At 57.4% G+C, this 27,948-nt stretch overlaps 1 protein-coding gene and 1 non-coding gene across 3 annotated transcripts; both read right to left on the reverse strand.

The window, feature by feature from the left end:
* Positions 1–386: 386 nt before the first annotated feature.
* AP1B1 (adaptor related protein complex 1 subunit beta 1) lies at positions 387–27,039 on the reverse strand. Of its 2 annotated transcripts, XM_055725667.1 has the most exons (24): positions 26,973–27,039; positions 20,860–20,973; positions 19,439–19,501; positions 18,238–18,343; positions 16,163–16,298; positions 15,099–15,344; positions 14,085–14,275; positions 13,286–13,507; positions 11,757–11,877; positions 11,455–11,550; positions 10,277–10,392; positions 9,292–9,457; positions 8,265–8,363; positions 7,615–7,874; positions 7,002–7,203; positions 6,051–6,071; positions 5,689–5,718; positions 5,426–5,572; positions 5,068–5,213; positions 4,358–4,487; positions 3,680–3,764; positions 3,087–3,173; positions 2,169–2,323; positions 387–790 (listed from the first exon to the last, which is right to left on the reverse strand). In XM_055725667.1, exons 3-24 carry the CDS (start codon positions 19,473–19,475, stop codon positions 716–718), a joined length of 2,874 nt encoding a protein of 957 aa, XP_055581642.1. In that variant the 5' UTR covers positions 19,476–19,501; positions 20,860–20,973; positions 26,973–27,039; the 3' UTR covers positions 387–715. The 2 variants fall into 2 exon arrangements, with proteins under 2 accessions (XP_055581642.1, XP_055581646.1); XM_055725671.1 differs by lacking the exons at positions 5,689–5,718; positions 6,051–6,071.
* LOC114017530 (small nucleolar RNA SNORD125) lies at positions 4,838–4,942 on the reverse strand. The gene has a single exon (XR_003562640.1). It is a non-coding gene; the product is annotated as a small nucleolar RNA SNORD125 (small nucleolar RNA).
* Positions 27,040–27,948: the final 909 nt, after the last annotated feature.

The raw sequence follows: 27,948 nt of genomic DNA on the forward strand, positions 1-27,948 counted from the left end.
ACCCACGGCTCTCCTGAACCTGAAACTGGGGAGAGGCAGGAACTGCCACAGGGGAAGGAGGAAGCCAGAGCTGTTTCCTACCTGCTCCTGGGTGCACCAAGCCCTGCAAGCCCAGGGCTCCAGGGCGATCCACAGCAAAAGCCACCCACCCCCATGGCACTTCAGGCCCCAACTGACACCAAGGAGACTCAGAGTGAGCCCCAGGGTGCTATTCCCAGGGCTGAGGAGTGCAGAACCCTTCACCAGACACCACCATGGGCAGACACGAGACCCAGCACCAGCAGGGAGGTGGATTGTTGCAGGGTAGGGGGCACACAGGGGGAGGGAGGCAACTCCCCACATATGGTGGCTCAGTTGTTTGGTTTTTTTTTTTTTAAAAAAAAAAAAAAAAAAAAAAAAAGCACGCAGTCACAGGGACCCAGAGGGTGAAACAGGGCTCTTGATGGGGCAACATCAGCAAGGAGGACACTGCATCACTCACACACAGATTTGATTTCTACAGGGATGCAGGGACTGGCCGGGACACCGCTGCCCTCCTCTGCTCACCCCAGCCCTACCAGAGATGGGAGCACTGGTTTCCAGGGCCCCGGGGCTGGAGACACATTCCCAGGGGCTGGTTCCTTGGCAGGAAGGAAAGGAGACATGCACACGGGTCCTGCCCCTGCTTCCTTGGGCGGGAAAGGAGAAGAGGAGGAGGATGGACTGCAGCAGCACCTTAGTTCTTCAGGATGGTTTCGTAGGCTTGGTAGATGTACTGGGACACCTCCGGTGCTCGGCATTTCAGGGACAACTGTGAGAAGAGAGGAGAGGGGGTCATGGCAACTGGTCCCATGCTGGTGAGTCACCAGCCCCAAAGCACAAAGCCCTGCATGCTGCAGCATCCCCCCCACCCCCACCATGGGGAATGGGTGGCCCCAGCTCCTTATTTTGGCCAGATAGAAGATATTAAAAGGCACCGAGCCCCCTAAACACCCTCCCCGGGCTGCTGGTGCTCCCCTAGCCCGGGGTGGAGGAGCAGAGACATCCACATGCAGCACAGGCAGGCAGGGCAAGGGGGCAGGCAGAGGCACACACACACTTCATCTCTTGGGGTTTGATTCATTGCCTGTAGCTCAAGAGTGAACGGTTCCCCCAAAGGCATCTTCCTTTAAGTGGTATCAGCCCCTTTATTTGCTCAGAGATTTAATATTAAATGATTCTGAAATCAATTTGCTCCTCAGGCTAGTGGGGAAGAGCTCAGCGCAAGCGGGTGCCCAGCAGGGAATCCTCAGGGATAGGGATCTGCAGCTATCCTCTCCCAAGTGAGCCCAGGAGGGTGGTGGGAACACCCTGACCCTCTGGAATGTTCACCTCCAACAAAGCTCTGCTCTGGGCACCGGCCTCGTGCCACCCCTGCCGGGAGGGAGAGACAAGAAACACTAAAAGACACGCAGGGCTGGCAGGGCAGCCAGCAGGCAGGTAAAAATATCAGGGGAGAAATATAACCAGGCAGCAGCCAGAGACAGCCCAAAGCCGAGGGAAAAACCAGTCTGCTAACCTCCAAATCCTGCAACAGCGGGCAGGCCGGCGAGGGCAGGCAGGCAGCAGGTACGGAGATACACAGAGAGGTGAGTCAAGGCGACACAGCTCATCCCAACCCAAAGAAAAGAGGCTGCGAGGAAGGTGGGGAAGGGGACGGGGACGGGCTGGGGAAAGCAGGACATCGGGATGGCTCACGCCTGACATGCAGACAGACCTCTGCCCCAAGACTGTAGCTGCAGTCAGGCTGCCCAGCACGCAGGCAGAGCCAGGGATGCCCCAAGAGGGGGATGGGGTTGGGGTTTTTATTTTAACAGAGATGTGCGGGTGGGCTGGGACCTCTCTGCTTCCCTTGGGGGCCACCACAGTGCCTCCCCGCTGCTCGGAGGGAGCCCAGCAGAGCCCCTGTTGCTGCAGAGCCCAGCTGGCCAGCACAGCCCGTGTCTCCCCTTCTCCACATGAGGGACACTGGGACTGGCACAGGGAGGGGGGGCTGGCACCAAGAGTCGCTGGGGGGGTGCCACAGCTGCAGATGTGCCACAGGACTGCCTTGCCCAGCCCAGGCTCCAAGCAGAGAGCAGGGAAGGCAGCGGCCTCGGCTCAGAGCCACCCTGGGGCTGTTTTGGAGGGAGGCAGGGGAAGGGGCGTACCGTGAAACTGGGATTACTGGGCTGGATCCTGAGCTCTGCCAACACCCAGATGCCATTAGTGAGCTTCAGGGACTGATAGAGCATGTCCTGGCCCTCCACGTTCCTCTTGGCGATGGTGAAGATGTTGCTGCCTTGGAGTTTGCTGCTAACGGCATCTGCACAGGAGGAGAGAGCTGCGGCGGAGGCTGCTCGGGGCAGGGCACCGGGCTGACAGCCAGATCCCTTCGGACCTGCTCCTGCCCCACCTCCACCTCCCCTCCCTCTCCCCAGGATGCAGCACATCCAAAACCCGCCGTCCTCACACAGCAAGAAGGGCCCTATTCAGCCGGGCTCCCAGGTCCTCCCTGGGGAGGGCAGGCCACAATCCAGAGCTCAATTCACAAGTGGAACCGCCCCACTTTGCTCCACAAAGGTCAGCTCACTGCTGCCAGCGGGGCTGAAAGGAGTTAGCTGTCCCCACTCAGCGTCTGCGTGTCCTGCTTGGCACCAGATCTCCCGGAGAAGGGGCTGAGGGAGCAAGGAGGTGCCAAGGAACCTGGCCCTGGCTCCTGCCCACAGCTCTCTGCTCTGCTCATGAGCACTGGACCGCTGCCCTGCCTGTGGGCTGGCTGGGAGGCCAGGCAGTGTCAGGGCTGCACGATCCGCTTCAGCTTCTCTGCACTGAGACTGATCCCAGGGTGGGTACAGCAACTGTCCCTGGCAGCGGGGACATCCCCACCGGGCAGAGCATCTCTGAGGCTGTCAATTTTCAACAACTAGTCAACAGCAAACAAACCAGCAGCTCCTTCCTGGAGCTACGGGTGGGCACAGGGGAAAGCTCTCATCTCCCCGCAGCCTGGGTTGGGATAACTGGGATGAGCTGGTCACCGGCACCCGGCCACAAGCGGAGCCAGGTCCTTCTGAAGGGTTTGGACCCACCTGCGTTGAGAGAACAGTCTTTGATCTGGAACTGGGCCTCATTCTCATTGGGAATGTCTTTCCAAGTGGCCAGGAACATCTGCCGTTCTACAGTGAGGAACAAAATCAACACAGTGATGAAGCTACAAGGTCGCCTGCCCCCAAAGGCGGTAGAACACAAGGGCCATGCTGCCATGTCACTGGTGGCTGAAGGGATCTGTGACACTGCCACCCCCTCCAGCAGCTTCCCAAGACCAGCCTTATGCAGCTGCAGGAAAGTGACCTGCTTTGGGGGGCTAGCAAGCTACGGTGGCTTGGGGAAGAGGCTGGTGTGTGCCAGGGAAGACAAACTAAGGAGTGAGCAAAGCGAGAACTCTCCCTGGCAGCTAGGAGTTTGAAGGCGGCTCAGGCCATCTCAGGTAGCCACAGCGTGGTCATGCTGGCATGGCCAGTGTCCCTGTCTGCTCCAGACTGCCAGGGACATCTGGTTCCCCACTCCCTGCCCAGGGCTGGGAACGTGATCAGGAGATTTCATCAGGGGCTGGGATGGCACCTAGAGACCGGTGGCAGAAGCGCACCTTGCAGGAGCCCCAGCTACCCACGCTCCAACTCACCCATCTTCCCATCCTCCACGAAGAGGATGTGCAGCGGGTACAGGGTGCTGAAGTAGAAGACATCAATGTTGTTTTTCACTGCGACCTGGGACAGAAGGGCACGGGGACATCAACACCTCCTCCAACCTACAGCAGGGAGGTGGCTCCCAAAGCCAGCATCCCACTCCATCTTACACCAGCGATCCCTCTTGAGCCAGGTGCCACCCCAGCAAGCATCAGAGGCAAGAGACTGGCAGCTGCCCGAAGGAGCTGGAGAGGCCAGCGTCCACGCCCTGCATGCCGGCACGCTCTTGGGCATGCTGCTGTCCCCAGCATACAGGGGAGATGGGGAACTGCTGAGGTTGCACCCCCTCAGCCCTCCCTCCCAGCTGCCTCCCTGGAGCTACAGCCCTGCCTCCACCATCTCCCCTGCGCTAGGACAGTGCAAGCAGATGCTCCGCCAAAGCTCGGCTCTGCTGCTGGCGGCAAGGATCTTCCTCCACAGAAGCAGCAGTCTGCGTGGAGCAGGATATCAAGCTGGAGTCAGACTGAGCTCTGACAGCAAGGACAGCGAGCTGAGCATTTCTTCTTGCCCGGTTCCTGCTGTCATGCCTCCCTCCTGAGGGCAAGCGCTCGCCCCCTGGCACCCCCTGCCCAGTCCCCAGCTCCCAGGAGGGGGGATCCCCTAGCATTCCCCACCTGGAGGTTGTTCAGGGGGTCCATCTTCATGACAGAGCCAACAGTGTTCAGCGGAAGGGAGATCTCCACGGACTGGTTCGGGGCAAGAGGTGCGTGGACCTGGAGAGGAGCTGCTGGGGCCAGGCCGAAGCTGCGGGGATACCCGAGGAGGGGAGGGGGTCAAGGTGGGGGGCAGCAAATGATGGCAGAAGGCACTGCCCGTCGGCTGCGGGCCACCTTGGGACTCCCTGCCTTCCTCTACCTGAACCCCAGGAACACCCCTGCTCACCTTGCTGCCCCTGCACAGTCCAGGACCAGGCTGGCTCCTGCCCTGCCCGCCCACCAGGACAACACCAGGCAGCCCCAAAATCTCAGCCCTTCCTCCTACACAGACTCACACCCACCAGTCCCTCAGGGCTACCCCTTGTTGTGCCCCTTGAGGGAAGGGAGGAAGGGCCAGTTCACCAGGAGGACAGAAAAACGGGATGGGGGTTAGACCCCAGAGCAACAGCCTCTTCAGTCAACTTCTTAGAGGCTTTGGTTTGATGATCATCACCACCACAGCCATCAGAGAGAGAAAGGTCATCATGGGAGGCTGTCCCCAGATCTTGCAGCCCTGTGGCCCCTTCCTCCCACCCTTTTCAGCATGCAACCATGCCAGGGAACGTGCTCGAGAACGTCACACAGCATCTCCACTGGCCACTGCTGATGCAGCCCAGGAGGAACCTCACCTGTTGCGGTTGAACTGGATGGCAAAGTCAGACATGACCTGCAGGGCTTTGTTCGTTAGCACCAGGTCCATGGAGATGGAGCCCACCTGCCGGCTGAAGGTGCCAGAGATCTCCAGCCCCTTGGCCTTCATCGCAGGGAGCCAGACCTGCGTTAAGGAGGCAAGAAACTTGCTACAGCATCCTCTCCATCTGCAGGCCACCACCCTCACCCAGTGTGCTACCACGACAGGAAAAAGGGGCTCCTGTCCCACCCCCCCCCGGGGAAGCCCTGCCACAAGAAGTAGACACAGGTCTCTGCCCCCCTTAATGCTGCAGCCCTGTGCTGTGCCAGCTGCTGAGGCTTGGCTGCCCCACTCACCGTTTTGGGTGCCACATAGGATCCTGACAGGGTCCCCACGCCACTGGTAAGGTCGAAGAGGTCTCCCAGGCCACTGCCGAGGGGTGCCCCCAGGTTTGCGGGCATCGCGGTGCTGGGTGCTGGTGCAAAGCCGCTGCCACTGCCCATCTGCAGGCGACAAGGGAGCAGGTTATGGGAGGGCACCAAAGGGCAGAGAAGAGGAGGAAGAGGAGGAGGAAGATGCAGAGGGTGAGAAAGGGGTTTGGGTGTGAGGGCACACTCACAGCAGGGCTGCCTCCCACATCGCTTCGCAGCTGCAAGAGAAGAAAGGTGCATCAGCAGGGGCAGGGGCCAGCACGCCCAGGGCCACGGGGGTCCCACCAAAACGCCCCATCAAGGGCACTCTCCAAGAGCATCAGTGTGGGCTAGTGAGGGCCCAGGGTCGGTAGGGATGCCCCAGCAGTCCCAGACCTGATGTGCCACGAGCTGTTTCGGGGCCTGGTCGCCCCCAGAGGGAAGCGAGGTGTCACTGGGGCACCCAACAGGAGGGCTCAGGCTGCACGGGGGGAGCAGGGGCAGCCAGGGGCTGGCACGGGCGCTGGGGCTACACATGGTCGAGAGGGCTAAGAAAAGGGCTGATCCATACCCCTTCCGACTCGTCCCCCATCTCCAAGCAGAAGCAGGTAAGGTGGAGAGAAGAGCCAGCCACATGCAGAGACAAGCCAGGAGAGAGACAAAAAACAGAGAGAGAAGAGAAGGGAAGGAGGGAAGAGAGGTTAGTCCTGCTGCACTGCCAGCAAGTCCACCTGCCTGTCCACAGCTGTCTGGAGCCAGGGGACTGAGCACGACCTGGGTGTCTCATCCCCGCACTCAGCACCAGCCCGTTACCAAATCCTGCAAGGCCATAAAGAGCCAGGGTGGCACTTGGAGGCTTACGGACCGAGAGGGGCAGCAGCGAAGGGACAGTGACACTGCCTCCCCTTAGGGGGTATCTGCTGGATTTTATGAGCAGCGCAGAAGACTCCAAATTAGTTTCCTTTGGGGATTGGGACCATCGCCAGCACCTGTAGGGCAGGCGGTCCCCACCAGGCAGAGGTTTCCACCCCCCCTCACGCTGCAGCCAAACCACTGTTTGGTTTGCATTCCCAGGAAGACAAGCTGTTACCTCCAGATCTCCCGGTGCAGGAGACACCCGTTAAGCCACCCTGCAGCCCGGGAGCAGGGACATCTCAGCCCAGCCCTGCAGCAGCTTTGGGCACATCCCTGCTTCACGCAGCTGTGGGGTTCAGAGGAGGGCCAGGAGGAGCAGTCACCCCTGTAGCACAGCACAGAGTAGGAACACCTACACAGACCTCACGTACTCAGGAGCACTAACCCCCTGCCCTGCTCCAGCCATCTGATCCGGACACAATAAATTGGGGTGCAGTGCCCCTCTGTCTGCACAAGCTTGTAGAAGGAAAGGACTAGCCCAGACATTTCTGGGCAGATGAGCTCGTACCATCCCCAGGAGCTCCCGACAGGAGCCAGCATCAAACCCAGCGCGATGCCACCAGGCTAGCTGGGCATCGGGGAAGGAGCACGCAGGGCTGTGACGTACCAGGCTGTCCAAGCCACCCCCGAGGAGGTCCACAGCACCCATCTGCACAGAGGAGGTGGCGATGGGAGGCCCACCCACGGGGGGGCCCAGGTCCAGGTTCAGGAGGTCACCCAGCAGGTCACCCTGAGTGGGGATGACAGCCGGCTGCTCTGCCGCCTGCCCCCCTGAGGGGGCTGCGTCGGGGCTCTCGGCACTTTCGCTCCTAGAGGGAATGGCAAGGGAAAGACATGAGATGCTGAGGAGGAGTTGCAGGAGCCAGGAAGTCCCACTGGAGACATGAGTTCACCCAGCTGGGCTTTGCAGTGAGTGTTCAGAGACACCCTGTCCCAGCACGACTGCCAACACTTCCAACACATTCTCATCGAGATCACTCCCTCAGCCTTGTAAGGACAGTATTGAATCCATACAGCCCTACTGCTCCCAAGGGGAGGCTCCCCTGTAAGGGGGGCCCTCAGCTCAGCTCCAAGCACAGCCAGTTCTGCACGGTGCTGTGTGTCGCTGTGGCAGCCCCACAGCCGCTTGGCTCAGCATCCAACCTGCCCAACACACGGATCCAGCCCTGGAAGTCCCAGCACAGGGTGGAGAGTCACCCTGGGGAGGCAGAGATACTCACGAGCCCGTTCGTGGGGGCAAGCTCTTGTGCACGACCCCTCTGCTCCCCTCCACGAAGGCGCTGGGAGGTTTGTGATAGACAGAGGCCAGTGTCCCAATGTAGCAAATCAGCTCATCCAGGAGCGTCGGCTCGATCAGATCAGTCTCCTCAGAGATGAGGGGTTTCTCTGCCAGCACCACCTCCTTGGCGGCCACAGGGTCGGTGGAAAGCAGGCGCCAATAGATGTAGCCACGGTCCCGCAGGTCGGGGTTGTCAGAGTCCTTCAGGAAGCACAGGGGTTAGTGCCAAAGCCATCAGGCAGGGGAAGCCACAGCTACTACAGAGCAACTCCGAGCATCTTGGCCCCATCTCAATCTTGCTGTGGTATTAGAGCGATCACGGGGATAAAAGTTAAAAGCTATTTGTGTCACACCTCTGCTGTACAGAGGCTACACCACTTTGCTACACCAGCCTTAGCAAGGAAACAGCACAAGATGCCTCCTGTGCTATGGGAGACAGTGTACTCGCTCTCCAGGACTTTTTAACTATCAGTTTTTCCAGAATGAAGCTCCATTATTCTGCCTCCTGTCACGGGCACTGCATCGTCAAGCCATTCCCACTGCAGTGAAGCCCACGGGAAGCTCTTGCCTCATGCAAGAGCCATTACCCACCTGCGTGGCCAGGCTCAGCACCTGCTGCACCAGCTCCTGTGTCTCAGTAGGCTTCTTCAGAAACAGCTTCACAATGGCCGTCAGCAGCTGCAGCTGAACCTGCGAGCAGACAAACAGGGTCAGGGAGAGACAGACAGATAGATCACACCATTTTTGTGCAAGAACACAAGAATTTCCCCCATAGGCACTGTCAGGAAGTAACCCCAACCTGCCTCGCAAGGAACCAAACACGTGGCGACAGCTTAAGCGGCAGTGACAGCGTCAGGGCACTTGGCATGGCTCCCAGCCAGGTCTGCAGCCCATTTCAAGCTGATTATCACACCCTCAGCCCGTCAGAGCCACAGGTTGACACAGAGGTTACTGGGCAAGATCTTGAGACCAGGTTACATGGTCCCACAAAAGCAAAGGCCAGAGCATCCTCTGACTTTTATGAGGATAAGCAGCAGCAATTCACCTCTGACAGTCCCTTTAGACCTGAGACAAGGCAGCCAGGATGGCTGGCTTTGCTATTTTGCATTTGTAGACTTTCCCCTGGCCACTATGACTTAGTTTCACAGTGTTTTGCACAGGGGGTTGTAGGAAGCTTCTATAGACTGAAGCCTCAAAAAATTTCACAGGCAAAACCACTGGCCTCAGCTGCCCTGGCAAAAGGGTCAGGCATGGTTCCCCCTGCTCATTTCAGCTGTCTGACTCCATTTTGCAGCTCCAACGGGCTGATCCTGTCCTGGCACAGAGGAATGACCAGGTGACCACTGCACCCTTCCCAGCTGCTAAGGAGGGAAGACGACTGGGTCACCACCTGGTGGCATTTCAAGGGCCACGTTCTACACCCAAAGCTGCTGTGGGACACTGCTACCCCAAACGCCTACAAGAAATACACCTTCACGACCCTGCTAGAGAAAATTCCTTTGTTAAATTCTAATGAGCACAAGCTTTGTCACAGCATCCAGTGTCACCCCTCAACCAGTTGATTCTATTGGCGGCCAGACCACCACTGCATGAGGGGCTCTGCCCCATCCCACCGCACCTGGGTGCTTTCATCGTGGAAGCCCTCCAGGAAGCTCTCCAGCAGCTCATCAGCGTTGTCGATCCGCTCAGCGTACTCTCCTACAATCCAGATCATGGCAGCCCTGGCCTCAGGCTCATCCAGAGAGTCGAGGTTCTCGCAGAGGGTGGCAATCACGCTCTCATACCTTCCCAAGGAGAGGACATACGCTCACCAGAAGCAAGAAACCCAAGTCCTAGCTCTGCTCTGACTTCAAACCACATCCCATCACCCTCAGCAGAACAAGGACATGGCCAAGGGCACCGGCAAGAGCCCCTGCCACCTGTATGGGGCTGTCCCTTCTCCCCAGGGCTGTGGCACAGCGTGACACCGCCCACACTGATCCCTCTCTGGTCCCAGAGCACGCTCCCCTGCTCACAAGCCCTGCTGCTGATTTAGCTTCTCAGCCCCACTCATCTGGTCTCCCTTCTCTCTGCAGCAGCCCTGAGTCACTAGCAGAGTTCCTGTCCATTACTAATTCAGTTCATTAATATTTATTACCAGTATTAGTACACTACTTCCTGACTACAGTGTTACTATTCATCCTGGCTCAGCTGGAACACACCCCTCCCCTCCTGCTGCCCTTGCTCCAGCATCAACAGCGCTGAATTAAGAGCCAGAGACAGTTTACGTTGACACGAGGGACCTCAAAGTCCCTGCCAGCTCCTGTCCATTTGGGTCTCTGGGACTGCCATCACGGGGCTGGGGGTGGCTTTCCTGCTCTCAGCTTAACTCTTAGGGCAGCACTGACTAGCAATCGCAACCCCGACTGGCAAAAAAACCAAAGCCATCTTCACTGCAGGGAGGCCGCAGGTGGCTTCACCACTGATCATCCCACCAGGAGGGAGCAGCAGCCCATCCCTGGGTCCTTGTAGGGTCCGTCCCCCCCCCCAAGCACAGAGGGGCAGAAAGAGCTCATCTAGGACCAGGAGCATCCACCCGAGGCTCACAGGCAGCAGCCACGCACTTGTTGGGGTACTTGCGGAAGATGTCCTTGATGACAACAATGGCTTCCTGCACCACGTAGTTGACTTTGGTCTGGATAAGGTCGAGCAGGGTGCTGACACAGCGCTCAGCCGATTGCTGTCAGAGGGAGTCGCTCAGTCAGGTGGCATGTTCTTACATCCCTGTCCCAAAGCCTCTGCCACCCTTCCGACATCCCTTCCTTGCTGCCTTATCATCCCCTCCATGCCTCTCCCAAACCCAACCCAGACCAGAATGGGGGATGCACAAGCATAGTCTCCCCTTCCCATCCAGGTCTGGCTCCTCCTCATCCCCTCGCATGTTCCCGGAGCCTCCCCTCCCCCCACATCATGCACTTCAGGCCACAGGATGCAGAAGCACAGCAGTGAGCCCACACCTTGGCTTGCCAGGGCACCAGCATCTTGCACCTCGCCTTAGTTTGGGTCTGTACAGCCACACGGCTCAGTGTGAACAGAGAGAGCAAACCAGAGCTAGTGCCATGGTAATAAATCCCCCTGGCTTCACTGTGGAGGAGATGGATCACTCATGGCAGAGCCAGGCCAGCTCAGCTTCCCAGTGGGATGAAAGCCTGAGCCAGCTCCAGCACATCTCCTGCCTCTCATCAGCGCCCAGCTCACTGGCGTCGAGCTGTTTGTCTCACGTGACTGAGGATGCTCTGCAGTAAACCCGGTGCAGGATCAGCTGGCTCAAAGCTACACGACCTTGCCTGTGAGCCTGCCTGCACCTGGGCACGCAGAGCCACCGTTCCAGCAAGGTTTTTACTAATCCTCTTCTTCAAATAACCCCCAAGGGGAAGCAAAGCCTCTCAGCCCCTCGAAAAGAGATTAGCTCCCTGCCAGGCCCTGCTGCAGTCCCCAGACAAGCCACTTGTATCATCCACTGCATTAACACACCAGGCACAGCTGCAGGCAGCTGGGTCTGCAACACAGCACGAGGCAGGCTGGGATCTTAAAACAGCTCCGGTGGCAAAGGGTAAAGGGATGAAATACCCTCCTTGCACCTTGTCTGTGCCCTGTGGAACAAATGTTCATCCCCAGGCAGGCTCCAGCTCATTAGGGCAACTCCTGGGGTGAGACGAACTCCAACCCATCCAACGTGCTGGGGAGCGATGCCTTGCCTAACCACAGCTGCCATCAGGACCCGAAGTGACCCAGCACTCACCTCCACCTTGATGGCACAGCGGCCAATGGCTCGAACCGCCTTCCTTACGAAGTCCACGTCCACCTCCGTGGCATACTCCTTCAGCTCGGCCAGCACCTGCCAGAGGGGACAAGACACTAAGAGCCCAGCAGCAAGAAAAGCCACCAGAAAAGCTTGGTAGTGACCCAGCAGAAGCAGACTGCGTGGTACAGCTGCTCCCTCCACAACCTGCAAAGCTGGGTCTACAATTTCTCAGACAAATCCCCTCCCTGGGAGGCTAGAGCTCCCTGCACAGCCCACCCAGCAGTCAGGCAGACCCTGACCTGCGCAATGTTGGCCTGGGAAGCCAGGCGGATCATGATGTCCAGTTTCTCCAGTTTAACGTAGATGGGGTCATTGTACTTCACAAAGAACACCTTCATCTCGTGCTTCAGGATCTCAGGCCTGGAGGACAACAAGAGGCAGTGATTAAGGCAGGCGCATGCTCCTTCACTTTGACCACAATGAGAGATGTCAGAAATCTTCCAGAAACCATGGTTTTCTCCAGAGCTTTCTGAACACCCGGTACTGCTATCGGATGATTCCTCTAGTGGCAGAAGCAAGATCCGAGCTCTGCCCCCACCTCCAGGCTCTGACCCAGGCAACAACCAGCAGGCAAAGCAGCGCAGAAAGGGAGTTGTCCTCCCCAGAAAGCTGCGTGCCAGTCAGGAGACAGATGGGGATTCATTCGCCTGACCCTGCAGCTGGCTAACGCCCAAGTCCATGAAAATTGATTACTCCATTAGCCAGCTACAAGCATGAACCATCACCCCCTGACTGAGGCTGAAGATGGGGTGGTGAAGGCTTGAGGACACTGAGGACATAAGCTAGGGAAACCCAGAGCTGGAGAGCGAGCAGCTCTGGGCCAGGAGGATGAGGCTCCTTGGCCACCAGCACAAAGTTCTGGGGGCCTGGTCAATGTCAAGGAATCTGAGACATCGTCATTATCCCCCCAGGACTCCGTCCCCTGGCTCCCCTTTCTGGTACCAGCGCAGAGGACAGAGCGCAACCTTGCCACAAACAAGGACCTGACACAAGGCAACAGGAAACGTTCATCTCGCCAGGGCTGGAAGGGATGTCTGGGGGGGAGCAGCAACGCAAACCCAGACCCCAGGGCTAGGCTGGACCTTTCTCATGAGATCATCCTCTCTCTAAGCTGGGAAAGAGATCGGCCAGGTCCAGCTCCAACTCCAAGAAGCTGACCTGCCTTCCACATTCCCGCTCCCAGGGACACTAATTGCTTTCCACTTCTCCCAGAAATTGCTGCTATTTTTAATAGACAACCACGGCGATAACTGGTAGGACAACAAATCATCTGACTGAGGCTGTCAATGCAAAGCATGGCTCTCCAGCTGGCCAGTTCTGCTCGGGGCACACATGTGGGGCCTCGGACACCTCCTGCCCACCAGCAATTTTAGATCAGCAAAGGGACAAAAGGACTCTCAGCACTTATTCAAAGAGGACGACTGCATAGAAACAAGCTGATATCACAAAAATTCCTCTCTAGATATTCAATGACTAAAGCAAAAGCCTCAGCTTTTGGCCTTTCCATCTTTTGCTCTCCCCAAATAAATAAATTAAAATAAACCTCTCCTCAAGATCCCAGCTTAGCTCCCTGCTTATTGCCTCACCTGACACACTGCGCTCAGCCCTTGGATTTTAAATAATAGAAAAGAAAAACCCCATATGACAGGTTGTGTCAGCAAAGCCCTGACACTGCCGCCGTCAGAGGGTTGGAAGCGTCGGGAAGCAGCTGCAGAGAAGAGGGAAAGCCCGAGCCAGGCTGTCACTCCTACCCCCCCAGGGCACCCACCTTTTCTGCACGATGAGGTTGATGTTGCGGAGAGCCACATACTGCAGCTCAGGCTCTGCGGAGAGCAGGGTGACCAGGGGTGGGGCCAGCTTCTTTAGCAACGTGCCATAATAATCCAGGTCCTTCGACAGCATTTCCATGAACTTCATCAGCACCTTCACAGCTGAGAGCACCACCGCTGAGTTGGCGTGGGACAGCCGGGGCGTCACTCGCTCACAAATGCTGGAGGTGTCAGGGGTAAAAGAGATAGAAGATTATTTCAGAATGTCTTCCTGCTTAAACATCGCTGCCAGTACTGACAAAGAAGAACAAGACACTGGCAAAGATTGCACCAGGACAGCTGAGCAACACTTGAGACCTTCCCAAGAAATGCTGAATTGGCTCTTAAACGCCCGGATGAAGGTTATTTCCCAAGCCCTGCAAAACCCTATCGCAGTGACACCCTTTCAGGGCTCCCTAGCACCTGTCGGCCCTTGCTGTGTGGTAAGACCACATTTTGAAGCAGCTTGGGAAGCACAGTCCCTGTGCCAGCATGGGGACAGGGCTTGCTACAAGACCACATTGATCTCCGGACAGTTGCACCCAAGGCACCATGGCCAGCAGATGCCCACTGTCCCGCACCTCCTGCAGTAGGATTCCAAGCATCAGGAGGACAGAAATGCTTCTTAGATGAGAAGGGGCAGCGTCAGGCCCTTCAGTTGATACCTCCCTGTTCCCCTCCCACTCTGAGCCCCACTCCGGACACTTCGTGGTGCCCTGAAGGCAGCGCTGCCCCAGCAGCACCCCCAGCCTCCCTCACCTCTGGGCTTCCCGGTCATCCTTGGGCATGTAGTTCGCCAGACAGTCGAGGATGAAGATCTGGCCCCACTCAGTACACTCGTTCAAGGCCGTGAGCAGCTTGTTGATGGACTGGGGGTTGAGGTCCAGGAGGTTACTGCTCGGGTGAGACTCCGCTATTTCTGAGAGCGCCGCTACTGCATTGGCCACTACCTGCCAGAGGAGACAGGACACATTAGGTGACACCAAACATGGTTCAACAGCCTGGGGGAAAGCTGGTGCAAGTGGATGAGCTGCCAAGGATCGGTATCAGCACCTCGCATCCCAGCGACATCTGGGTACCAGCTTCTCCTCCCCACCAGCTGATCCTCAGGAGATGAGCAATCACCACCAGCACGGTCCCACCACCCACACCACATCTCTAACAGTTTGCACATGTTCAGCAGGAGTCAGCCTTGGCCCCATGCCCAGCACAGAGGAGCCTGCTCTCGCTCCCCTTCCCCAGACAGCTCTGAGGAGCCCCATCACTTTCTGTGGAACCTCCCAGGCTCGCTGCTCTGCCTGTGGCAGGATCTGAAGAGCAGCAAAGGCTGGGGGAAGAGAAACCCTGGGGAAAGCAAGCTTTGAAGTTTCTCATGCCTGGGGAAAGGCAGGGAAACTAACACTGGCCAAAGCCCAGCTGCTAGGAAACCCTCACCAGAGGCAAAAGCCGCCAGCTAGGTGGTACCAGAGCCAAGCTTCAGCTCCCCTCTACCACCACCCTCTGCTCTGAGCTGGCTGGGGCAACCTCCTCCCCACTGGGAACAGAATAATAACACACTGCCAAGGAATTGCAGAAACCTTCCATCCAGGAGACAGGGTTCCAAGGACACAGCCTGCAGCCCTGAGAAACAGCTGTCCCCAGAAGTGGTATATTAAGCACCAAAAAGAGAATGAAGGGGAACATGGGAGGGAGGGAGTCAGCATATGAAGATGAAGGAAAGATGAAGAGAGAGCATTTACTGCCATTTGGATGAAGAAGGCAAAAAATAATCACCATGGGGTTGGAGTCTGAGATGAGGTCTTTAAGGGTGTCCAGGAAGCCCTGGTCCTCCACCAGCTGGGCATTGATGTCATGGAGCTTTGCCACACAGACAGCTGCTGTCTTGCGCACGTAAGGGTCCTCGTCCTTCAGGCACTTCCGCAGGGGCTCACAGAGATACTCTGTTATCTTGTCCACACGGATGCAGCCCATGGTCCGCACAGCCAAAGCCCGGATCAGTGGGTTTGGGTCCTCACAGTCCTATAGGGATGAGAGGGGGAGGTGAGATATCCTGGGCCACCGCTCCTTGAATCAGGCACTAGTGGTGGCTTCAGGACCGCCGTTCTTATTTGAGTACCTGAAGTCTAGAGGGTTTAACACTCAGCTCTCAAGAACAAGTCACGCAAGAGAGAGGTCTGATCTCTCGTTCTGCAATCTGGCACCCAGAGGGTTTTAACACCATCAGTTCTCACTGCAAGCACACCTCCAGCAATCTGATATCTTCATCACTTACAGCAAGTATCTGAAGTCAGCTGCTACCCTGCAGAATGGCCACCTGACCTGGGAAACGCATCTATCACATTTATTGTGTGGGATTATTTTTTTTTCCCCAAAAATGCCAAGTTCCCTCTAATGCCTACCAAGCCTTTTCACAGTATGATTTGGCAATATCTGGGCTCCTAACAAACACGGTCTTCAATTCCCAACTCCAACTGGAAGATCACGAGGGCTTTCTCAGCTGCAGAGACTTCAGCACATAAGCTCACATGACAGCAGTTCGATCACAGGAGCTGCCCACAAGCAAAGCTGCCACTGACAGAGCAAGTGGCACAGTACAGCTGCCAAGAAAATGTTTTTCTTCTGCATTACTGGACAAATTTGCTCAGTTATCTAGAGGAGTAGGGGAGCCCCTACTCCTGAAGGGAGAGGCCTTGGAAACCTGCCCACGCTCCCTTCTTTGGAGTGGGGTACACAGCAGGTTAGTGTGGTGGCCATGGATAAAAGTGGGGATGCATGTGGTGGGCTGAACCGACCTGCTGCAGCGCGTGGCTCTCAGGCATGCAGCCCTCTCCTCTCACCTTCACGAAGGTGTTGACTGCCATGATAGCCATGTCTGGCTGGCTTTTGGCATAGTTCATCAGGTAAAGGTAGACCAGCTTCTTCAGCTCCAGGTTATCCGTCTGCATGCAGTTCACCACGTCCGGGAAGAGAGCACTGAAACACAGAGTGCCTCCATGAAGGCAGGACATGGCCACACTGCTGAGCCGGAGAAAGGAGATGCTGCTGCCTATGGGACTTCCCTAGGTGCGTGGCCATCCCCTTCCTGTGGCTCAACCCACTCCTGAAGCCAGATGACCCCAGGCTGCTCTCCCATGACCTGAGCCTAGCCTGCAGCAGATGTGGCTAAATCACCCATCCCCAACAGGTTTTTATTTACAGATCTGTATCAAGAGTAGCTCAAAATGGCCCCTGATGGACTGAAATTGAGTTCTCCCACACAGCTCTGCTGTATCCCAGCTCCAGTGTGCGCCCACTGCCCTGGGAGAAGGTGCAACATCCCCCAGCCATCACAGGACAGCACAAAAGCCTCCAACACCTGTGAGAGGACGTGGAAGATGAGCCATTCCCCCCTCGCCTTCTGCAAAACCCTCCCACACAGCCCTACCAAAACCATCCTCTGCTTTTACAAACATTAAGGCTGTCCTGCTGCAAAGTGCTTGTCCCACATCCTAGCATCACCTTAGAGCAGTAAACACCCAGGACTAAGGAACAGCCCCACTCCACCAGGTGAGCTCTGCAGCAGAAAGATGCTCTGCTAGGAAGGAGCGGAGCTGCCTGCGTGGAGTGGGGGGCTTCCCCTTCCCCAACCACCCTAGAGCTGGGGATGCCAGAGACACTGTGTCACTGCAGACAATAAACACAAACCAATTAGACTATTAAGATACAGACCAATTAGACTACTAAGCCACCTTAGGAGAGCCAATTGAGATCAGAGGGCTAACACAGGAGTTATTCCACCCTGACAGATGTCCCTTGGCTCCTGGAAGCTTCTCTGCCACTGCAAACCCAGCCATCAAACAGGACCAAACCCTTAAGTCTGGGGCGCTGCACTTCGCTGGTTCCCTTGCAGAGCTCCTGCTACCAGCACTGCTGCCACCCACCTCAGCCGGTCCCTGGCACCTCCCAGGGAGGGGCGAGCTTAGTAAAGTGCTCTCCTGCAGCCTAGAATACGCACACACGGAAACAAAATGGGCTGCCACAGCCGCTATTTCTTTTCCAATCGGTGTAGCTCCTGCTGAGTGCTGACCATCCATGTGGAGCTGGGCAGACCTTGTCGCCGCAGCAAGGGCTCGGTGATCTCCCCAGGGTTTGCATCTGCTTGTCCAAAAAAAACGCTTTTCTAGGGAAAATTCACCCCTAGTCTTCCCTCACCCCTATGCAGGTAACAGCGTCAGGCAAGTCCCTGCCATTGCTGGTGTCATGTTCTCCACAGCAGCCCCAGGACAGAGCGTGACCTGCTGCAAGTGCTCTGGGAGCCAGGGATGCACCGATTCTCCAAACCCAGAGCCCAGAGTTATTTTTTTCCTTTATCTACCATCAAACGCACCGTGAAAAGCACAAAGCGCTGATGCGTGTAATGCCCAGGGTGTGCAGGGACAGGTCTTTGCAGGGAGGAGGGGACGGAAGGGCCACGTGCTGCTGGGTCAGGCAGATAAAGGGGAAGAAGGAAAAGCAGCCGCCTGACCTTTGGGACTGGAGCGGCTGCAAAAGGCTTATCGACACCGAGGCAGAGACACTGACCCTCTGCCGTAAAGGCTCAGAGGGGGGTTCTGCTTGGTTTTAGCAACACGTGAAGGAAGCGGCAATAATCCCCAACAAACTTATCTGGCAGCCAGACCAATCCTCTTTTAGCCAGATTACTACCAAAGCCAGGCAAGCCCCTGCCTGCCAGACGGCCACGCTTACACAAACATTTCCCTCCCGTAGCAGAAGGTATAGCAGTGGCCAGGAGCTCGCTCGGTCCTTGCCCAAGACGAAAGCCAGCACAAAACCCCCTCAGAAGCAGCAGGGGAAAACAGGAGCCCATGAGCCATCTGGACACCATCCTGCCACAGTTTGGTCTGGGCATCCCTGGCACAGCGCTGCCACACACCTGACATCTTTGCCGACGGTCATAGACGCTATCACCTTCTTCACAGCCTCCTTCTTCTTCTCCTTCTTGTCGCTGTTCAGTTCAGCTTTCAGCTCAAATATCTCCCCTGAAGGAAGGGGAAAAAGAGGAGTTCAGGGGTTAGGGGATGGGCACCCACCCCTCTGCTGGGTGCTGCTCCCAGGGGAGGGACAGCACAGCTCCCACCTGCTGCGTGCTGGGGCTCCTTTGCCACCCCAGGTGCTCCGAGGTGGGAAAGGGGATTTAACTTCCCAAATGTCTCACCGAGGGCCAGGGCTGCTCTGGGGCTCAGCACTCATCCGTGGAAATGGAGATGAGCACGCTAGTGCATCCCTGTGACTCCTCCAGCCCCACAGGGCTTTAAGGATGGGAGAGAGTGCAGAAGTGATGAGCACAAGCACTCCACACCTCAAGCACAGGACATGAGGTTTAGTCAGTGGGTATTTTCAGCTGTGGAGCAGCTATTGCAGCACACAGTGAAGCCCCAGCCCTGCACACAGTGGTTGGGAGGCCCTCCCCTACCCAGGGAGCCCACCACAGCCTGGATGATGGCAGGCACCTGCAGCAGCAAATGCAGGTGGATTTTGGGAACTGCTCCTCAAGCCCATGCAGGGGATGGTGGATCCCAAATCCTGCTCTGTATGTGGTAGCAGTCCTCCAGCCCAGCACCTTGCTGGGGGCAACCAGTGGCTTCAGACCCAGCATGGTCTCCTGCCCTCATGAAGCCACACTGAGCTCTATTCACTCCTGGGCAGGCAGATTGAAGAGAAGATGCCACATAGCTTTCCTCCACATTAATTCCTTGGTCTGGAAAGTGCTTAAATCAAACACCCTGAGTGCTTCTGTCCCAGCCCAGGGGAGCTCGGGGCAGGCGGCCATGTCCCACAGCTGCTCCTGAGCTGCTAAAGCAAATAACCTAGCTGCCAACAGCCTTGTCTGGCTTCAGGGGGATGGTGATAAGGTGCTCTGACCCCACAGCAGCCCAGGAGCTGCCCCAGCTCCATGAGAGCAAGGAGGGTGTCAGCCACAGCATACCACATGGGCTTAGGGCATCCCCACAAGAGCTGGAACCTCCACCAGCTTCCCACCTCAGGGATAACCCTCCCCAGCTGGCTTATACAGGTGCCGAAAGAGCCTGATTATTTTGGGAAAAATTGTGTGACCCTCCTGCTCCCACTCTTACCTTTCTTTGTGGTAGTGAAGTACTTGGAGTCCGTCATAGTGGTCTCCAGCTAGCAGCACGTCCCTGCGAGGAGAGGCAGACCAGAAAGTTTGAGGGTTGATAATTTCCTTGCTGGGGTTACTATGGAAAGCTCCAGGAAGGAAAAGCCAGGGCAGGGAAAGAGCTTGGGATCTCATAGGAAGAGTCACAAGGAGATGAAGTGCCCAGAGAAGCCCTCAGCTCCTGCACTGCCAGAGGAGCCCGTTCCCCAGGGGAGGGCAAGCGCCTTGCAGCCACACTGGCGCACCACGGGCTCTGCTGATGAGTGGGGAATCAGCTGGTTTGCTAAAGAGGATGTGGAGGAGGAAAGCAGTTGCTGAAGATGCCAGCATTCACCCCTGCTCAGGCTACAGCCCCAACTTGCTTCTCTCACCAGCAGCAGCAGCCACTTTGCTCATCACATCCCATGCTGAGCTGGGCAGCCCTTGTCCCCACAGCAAGGGCCCAGTGATCTCCCCAGGGTTTGCATCTCCTTGTTCAAGAAAATGCTTTTCTAAGGAAAATTCACCCCTCGTCTTCCCTCACACCTATGCAGGTAACAGCCCTGGGATGGGGAGAGGAATCGAGCAAAACCCAAGGCTCAGACCAGCGCTGGTGTGAGGGGACAGCACAGCCAAGGGGCACAGATCTCCCAGCACCCGACCAAGCAAGATCAAAAGGAGCCTCTTCCAGAAACCACCCCTGCTCCAGCAGTGTTGCTTTAAATTCAAAGGGTTTGAGGTTGCCGCCCAGCACTCGAGGCTGTATTACATAATTCAGGCAGTTTAGGGCAGATTTATGGCTTGGCAGGCTGAGGAAGCCTGGTGTGCAGGCAGCAGATAGCCCCTTCTTAAAGGTCAGCAGGGATTTGTCTTTTCCAACTGTTTCACCCATCTTTCCTTCAACAGCAAAGAAACCAGAGGATCGTCCTTGAAAGCCTGCAGTGGCCTTGCTGTTTTGAAGGGGCAGGAGCACAGAACTCAAAGCCAAGTGGAAAAAAAAAAAGAGCTTGCAAATGGTTTTAAATGTAAATGAGCATCTTGAAAGCCAAACGCAGCAATCCCCTGTGAGCACACAAGATGCAGCCAGAGGAACAGTGTCCTCTGTTTTCTGTTCAAGCTGGATAGGGATCCCCAACAGGGATAAAAAGAAAATCTGGTTAAAATCTGGGGGCCGAGCCTCCTAGGCAGCGCATACAGCCAGAGCCAGCTTGGCAGACTCTTGAGAGAAAGTTTGCATCGGTTCGGGGCTCACTTCGGGTACTGGCAGCACACTCCCGATGCTGTTAGAGAGGGGGCACGTCTGCCACTGTGCTACCCCCGCCCTGCCAAGGCTGCCCCGTGAGAAAACTGCCTCCCGGGCAGCCTCACATAAGACACAACACTGCTCCCTGCTTCGGTTACCTGGGATTTATGCAGAGCCTTTTTTTCCCCCCTAGGTCGATGGCTCTCCAGCGAACAGCAGGAGCTCCCAGGCTGCGCCGCAGCAGCTCTCTGCGCCTCACTGCGGATCCTGTCCTGCAAGAGAGGGAGGAAGGAGGATTTACTGCAGTCCCTCAGATTTCACCGACCTGGCTCGCGATCAGCCCTGCTCTGCAGAAGTGCCTGGAAAGCAAACTTGAAGCCTACCAGGGAATTTCTGCAGCCGGCTGGGAGACATGAATCACGCCTGCTGCCTTCCTGAAGCTTCCCAGTTTCCCAGAGCCCTCTGGTAGCGCTGCGTGTGTTTTAACCATCCAAACCCCCACTAATTTCAGAGACAGAGACGGCCACCCATCTCCCCCACTTCTTTCAGCCCTGCAGTGCTGACAGCTGCTTCCAAAAAGCAAACTGCTGCCTCCTCCTCCTGCCTGAGCTCGAAAATTAAGACACCCCTTGCTCCCCACACCAACACCTCAAGCTCCCCAGCAGCAGGACCAGACTTGCAGCCACCCAGCACCTCAGGCAGGGTGATGAGAGGCCAAGCAAGACTCCAAACACCTGCCAAAGCTGGGTGCTCTGCACCCTGTGTGTGTCCCCAGGCTAACCGAGGGTGACGAGGCAGGGCTGCCTGCCAGCCCAGGGATGCAACTGCTGCTGGCAAAGCCCTGCTGAAGGTGAATTTCCCCAAGCTCAGCCCTTGGGCAGGGTCCAACGCTGCTGTCTGGCTCTGGTTTTAAGGAGGGCAAAAGAAACGGTTCAGGGACTGCAGAGCAGCTCTTGCATTACCCCATGTCTTTCTAAACATGTCTTTGCCCAGCTTGAACTGGGCAAGGGGGAGGACGGGGCAGGGACCCCTCTCCCAGGCTGGAGCCTAAAAGAAAATAAGCCAGTTACCTGGCACACGGGAGCAGGAGGGATGTCAGACGCAGAGCCAGCAGCCTCAGTCATCTCATTTGGACAGATCTGATTGTTTAGAGTCATCACAGTGAGTTGCAAGTTCTCAACCCTTGCTGAACACCCTGCACCCAGAGATCGAAAACGGGCAGCGGGAGTTCATCTGCAGGCAGGGAGACGATCAGCACTAGCTGATCTCCTGGTGAGGGACTAAGCAGAGTGGCAGCTCCTGACAGCCAGAAGCAGCAACAGCACTCAGAAAAAGCAAGATGCAAGACTTGCAGTGACAAATCAAGGAAGACAAAAAGTCCCTGACCTTGTGGTGGCTCAAATTTTACCTCAACTTCTTGACAGACTTATTTTAAGCCAGTCTTGCAAACTGGATTCAAGGACTTCAAAGTGTTTGTAAGCATCTGGTAGCAAAACAGCGGCTGGGTGTCGGCAGGGAGCACCCAGAGCTCACCCACACCTAGTGCAGGCTCCTTGGGTCCGTTTTGAGGACAAGCCTTTGCAGCAGCACAAACCCGTGCCCTCCCTGGAACCCTGGACCTACCATCCCAGGGCACAAGGTTTCCCACACCATCAAACCCCTGCCCTACTGCAAAGTCCTCTGCTCCCAGCTGGTCCCCACAACCAAGGAGAGTGGGAGACCTCCTCTCTGAAGCCCCTGCTAACGGTGAAACCGGAACGTGTGCCATCCACAATCCCTCCTGTATCTCCCACCTTGCAGGCTGCACCAGCCAGGCTCAGTGATACGAAGAGGAAGGTGTGGGGAGCTCAGCACCACTCAGCCCTCTGTGCCAGCTGCTGGGAGGAAAGGGGCTCTCCAAAGAATTTTATCCCCAATCTTATTCACCCACGACAACTAAATTCAAGAGCTCCAGAAGACCCAGAGCAATGCTGCTCTTCCAAGACCCTCAGCGCAACAGCGGCCACGCCGCTCTACCTCCTACACTTCCCTTCTACCTGCCTCAAGGTGGAAAACATCATCCACATTCACGCAACACGCAGCAGAAGGATCCTGCTAAGTGCTGCTACATACACCTTCCTCAATGGATACAGCTTTAACAAGTTATTTTGCTCCTGCGATGCAGCACCAAGGAGCCCACGGCCCAGCTGGAAGAAGCACCATGGTTTAGAGCATCTGATTTTCTGCTGCTCATGAAGCACTTTGAGGCTGAAGGAGAACCCGGCGCTCCTGCAGCTGAACTCACATGGCTGAACACAGGACAGCATGTTCCCCCCAGGACCTGCAATTCAGAGCTGCCAGGCGATGCACCCACACAGGCACAACATGGTGCAAGCCCCCTCCTTGATCTCAGGCCCTCAGGTCAGGAACATGCCAGAACTCATCCAGCCCCTTCCTCCCAGCTGCCATACCAGCAGGCTCCAGAATTCAACCATCCTGGGTGAATAACATGCTCCTAAACCTGAGATACCGCAACAAATGTGGCATGGTGCTTCTCGTCAAGGTGGGTGCTGCCAGCAGGCTCCCAGGGATGACACTGAAGCCAAATAAGCTGTCACTGGTGCCACTTGTTTTCTCTTACAGAGAGTGGAAGAAGAAAACTCATTAGTGACCCCCAGCTACTTTTACTGCCCTGTTTTAGGCTAATTCCTCCATCCTAGGGGGCTGAGTTGCTGCTGACTGAGCCATTCCAGCAATAGAGACCTGTTGCCTTGGGAAGGGATGTGGGGAACGTGCTGCTGCTGCCGCTCTTCCAAAGGAATGAGCCATCTAAGCATCACTTGAGCATTTAAACCATGCCCAAGACACCCCAGCTCCCTGGCTATTACAGCAAGAGGGCTCACCATAGCTCCACTGATCTTTCTATAGACTCTGTCACAACCCAGAACAGGAGTTTACTGGCTGACAGTAAATTTTAATCTTCCCAGCCTGACATGTGTCTTCAGGAGGATCTGACAAGGCAGGCGGAAAGGAAGGAAGCATACACAGGGAAACGCATCCGCTCCAGCCCTGCACAGACATGCATCCCTTGTGCACCAGGGGATATACGATGGTGCCTGATGTGGAGGGAGAAGCAAAGAGGAGCAGGAACTCAAAGGGCAAGCTTCTAGGAAACAGCGGGTCAGCTGAAGGTTAATAGGGAAAGAAAACTTCTACAAGCAAGCAATGCACACTCTCACAGCTGCAAATAAAGCACTTGAGGTGGATCAGTAAAACCCAGCAAGTCAGCACAATTAAAGAAAATTAAGACAGACTGAAAAAACCCTAAACATTGAGACAGATAACTGAGGCCATTGGGACTTCACACAACTATCCTCTGCTGATATGAAGCATCTTCAAGCTAAAGCAAAAGGCCAGGCAGGCACGAGGTGGTGATGGCTCCCCACACCTCTGAGCAGCACTGCATGTCCCTGGCCTCAATGAACGAACCCCCTGGACCAGGCACAGACATCAGCCGGGGAAGATAAAAACCCAAGCATGGAGGAGAACAAGCGGCTGAGGATACGAGAGCCAGCAGCTGGAAGAGACTCATGCTGAACCCAATTCTTTTTTACCTCTTTATTCACAGCAGTGAAGTTACATGGTGTATACCGTCCGGCTGATGGTGCGTAGCTGTGGGCACAGCTCCCACCCCTGTGCTCAACCCTACCTCTGCCCCACGCCTCTCCCTGCAGCCAGCACAAAGCCCCAAGGGCTCACATCAAGCCCGTACACACTCCCTAGGAACATATTTTTCCTAAGGACTGGCCTAACCGGGGCCAGTCTTAGCTCACACTCAGCCCCGCAGCACGCAGCAACATGGGGCTGCAAGCCTGCTGTTGCATCCCAAGCTTGGCTCAAACCTTCATGCCCCGTAAAGGGACCTGGGCTGTCCCCACCTGCAGCCAGGCTGTGCCCAGCCATGAAACAACCCACCTGCACTGCCACAGCATGGCACAGGTGCCCTGTGCCGTGCCACCAAACCTCGAGGGCTGGCAAGACCCTGTAGCTTTTACCCTGAGTTGTAAATATACTCCGCAGTGTCCCCTGCAAAGGAAATGCCTGAAGCCAGCGAGCACCACAAATTATCCTGCACCTTCTAGAACAGGAGCCACCAATTAACAGCAGCAGCGAGCGCAGACAACAGCCTGTGAAGCCAGTGGGCTGGCAGCCAGCACATCCTCTCGCAAAGCTGTTACTGACCAACACATGCGCTTTCCAAGGGGGTCCATCTCACATCAACCAACAGGTTAAGGTGCCCCCTTTTAATAACTCGTGGGTAAAAGCCTTGCCAAACTCACTGCGGTATTAGCAAGGTGCCCAAAATGGTGGCAGATCAATTCAATTGCTGAGGCACCACTTGAGTGATCCAAAACCCCGAAGCGCTGGCACCTGGCCCTTAATTAACCCAGATGGCAGAAGGGCCACAAGAGCAGCTGTATGCAGAAAAAGCGAATCATGGCTGATACGTCCCATCAACCAATAACTGGGAAATAAAACCCACAAACAGACAAAGAAAAGTCCCAAGGTGTCCCTGCACCATACACTGTTGGGCAACACAGCACGTGGGGATCCAGCACTGCGGGGCCCAAAGCATTGTGCTCTGGAAAGCTGGGGAGGATTTTGAGCAGCATAAGCCCAGAGATCACCTTGAGTAGGGATAACACCTCCATGTCCCTCCTCCTACAGCACCAGCTGAGCACCCTCAGAGATGCTGAGGACCTTGTTCTGGAAGTGCTGGAAGGCAGCATCTGCCCCAGTGACAGCTTCCTGCGGCACAGGAGACGTTCTTCTCCTGGGAAAGCCAGGCTTTGCAGGGCTCTGAGGCCACACACCTCCTGCCACGGAATTCCTAGCCTGGTTTGATCAGAGTGTGGGCCAACACCTCTGGAAAACCCCACAGGGTCCCAAACTGTCAGGTCCATTCAGTCCAGCAGCCTGAGTCAAGCAGGAAGCAGCCCACGGTTCCCCTGGCCACATCTGGGGGCAGCAAACCAGATCGAACCAACTGCTTATCCAAGGCACCCCTTTAACATCCCACACCCCAGGCAAGAGCAAATGGCAAAACCCTACGTGAGGCTGCACTGCTACTCTGGGACTGTAGCCCTGACAAGTTTCATAACTCTGCCAAACTCCACACCATATGAGGCACCTGCGGAGAAGAAGGAGAAAACCTGTAACAACTCCTTTAGGAATAAGCTGTTTCACCGATTCCTTTTTATCAGGCTTGATGTTTTCTCCAAAAAAAACTCCACAGAGGAGGCAGCAAGCACATGATATCAGACCAGGTGCCTCTCTATCCAATCCATACCCAGTTCCCAGCTTATTTCATGGCTCAGCTCCGTACTGACCTCTTCCCACAGATCTGCACGGTGCCTTGTTGTGCACTGAGCCACGGCACTGCCTGCGCAGAGGCCAGGCCCCCGCAGCCCCGAGAAGGGGGCACTGATGGCAGCAACAGCTTCCAGCCCCCAAAGCCACCCCAACCCCACTGCCCCACCACACAGCCCAGGGCACATTACACCCAAAAGCAGCAGTAGGAAGGGAAGCGGGTCCAGTGCGCTGGTGAGCTCCGCATGCCCTTTGGCTCTCGAGTCCCTTGCCTCCTGCCCCGGAGATGTGTAGGTCCATGCCATGCCATACCAGCCAGGACACAGGGCTGCACCAGCAGGACCCACCGAGATCAGGAGGCAGATGAAGGGGCAAGTCCTGCGCCGGGCAGCCCCTGTGGGCAGGGACACCCGCACTTCCCAGGCATCCTACCCGCCGGTGGCTCCGACTGCGGGCGAGGACACAGTGCCTTGGGCTCTGCTGGGAGACACAGCCGGTGGAGGGGAGCAGGCCCCGGGGCTGACCCCCCCACACCACCCTGGACGGATCCGGAGGGCCGAGCTGGGCCGCGGAGCTCCGGGAGGGCCCGGGGGGAGGCGCAGGCCCAGCGACCACCCGCGGCGGCACGGCGCGGCGGGATGCGGCTGGGCTGAGCGCGGGGGAGGCGGGAGCCGGACTCCTGGCTGCAGGGGACCCTGCGTGCCGCCGGGCCCGGGCAGAGGGCGAGGCCGGGGACGCCAGGCCGGAGCAGGGGGGCAGGAAGGCCCGGGCCCCGGGAGATGGCCCGGAGCGAAGCCCACCGGCGGAGGGGGGCCCAGCCCGCGGTGCGCACAGCTAGAAGCCGGCAGCAATCCCCGCTGCGGCAGGGGCCATGCCGCGGAACCGCCGGGAGCGGCTCCGGCTCAGCCCTCCCGGCCCATACCTGCTGCCGCCGCCGCCCGCTGCCACCGGCCCAGCGGAAGTGAGCGACGCGCGGGCGAGCGCTTCCGGGGGCGGGGGTGATGGGCGGGGCTGGGGGGCGGAGCCAGGGCATGCCGGGCAGCGAGATGAGGACCGGGGCACACACCCCGCGCCCCGCGCCCCTCCCCGCTTCTGGGGGGGGCGGGGGGCACGGGGTGAGAGGAGCCCACAAGGTCCCATCTAGCACCCGCGGGCCTGCCCGTAGCCCTGGGCCGGTGGTGGATGATCAGGTGGGGGGTCACTGTCAGCGGTTCAGGCCCCCCCAGCGGTGCCCGGCAGACGCAAGGCGGGCGCGGGGTTGTCCCCTGGGGGCCGGTCCCCGTGTCCCCCACACCCTGGCTGCCTGTCCCCGGGACTGCCGTGCCCCCCCCCCGAGCTGTTCCAGGGATGGGGGCCTCCGGCGGGACGGTGCTGCCCGCGGGAGGCGGTGGCGGCACCGGGTGCCCCCCTGCCCGGGCGGGGGGTACACACCCCGCCGCAGGCGGACCCCCACCGTCCCGGCATGCACCGGTGGGCCGTGGCCATTGCCGCTCCGACTCTCCCAGGGTCCCCTGCCGGCCTATGGCGCTGCGGCAGCTGATTAGCTACAATATATGGCCCCAGCTGCTGATTGGCTAGACTACATATCCTCGGCTGGTGGTTGGCTGGGCTGTAGATACCTGCTGACTGGTTGAGCTCTCTGCGCGCTGATTGGCTGAGCTGCGGCTGAGCCGATTGGGTGGGTGGAGGAGCCGGGATGGGGCGCCCCCTGCCGGCCCGCGGCGGGGGTCCCGCGGGACCCTGCTGCCAGCCCCGGGCCCCCCAGCGGGCTGCAGAAGCCCCCGGCCCCAGGCAGTGCTGAGCCCCGGGGGGGGAATAAGGAAGCGGGGGGGTCTGGGCGCTGAGCCTCCCCAGGGTCCCCACCCTGCCGTCCCGCCCGTGGGAGGGGGTTGCCTGTG

This window comes from Falco cherrug, chromosome 1 (genome assembly GCF_023634085.1).
Source record: "Falco cherrug isolate bFalChe1 chromosome 1, bFalChe1.pri, whole genome shotgun sequence".
NCBI lineage: Eukaryota > Metazoa > Chordata > Aves > Falconiformes > Falconidae > Falco > Falco cherrug.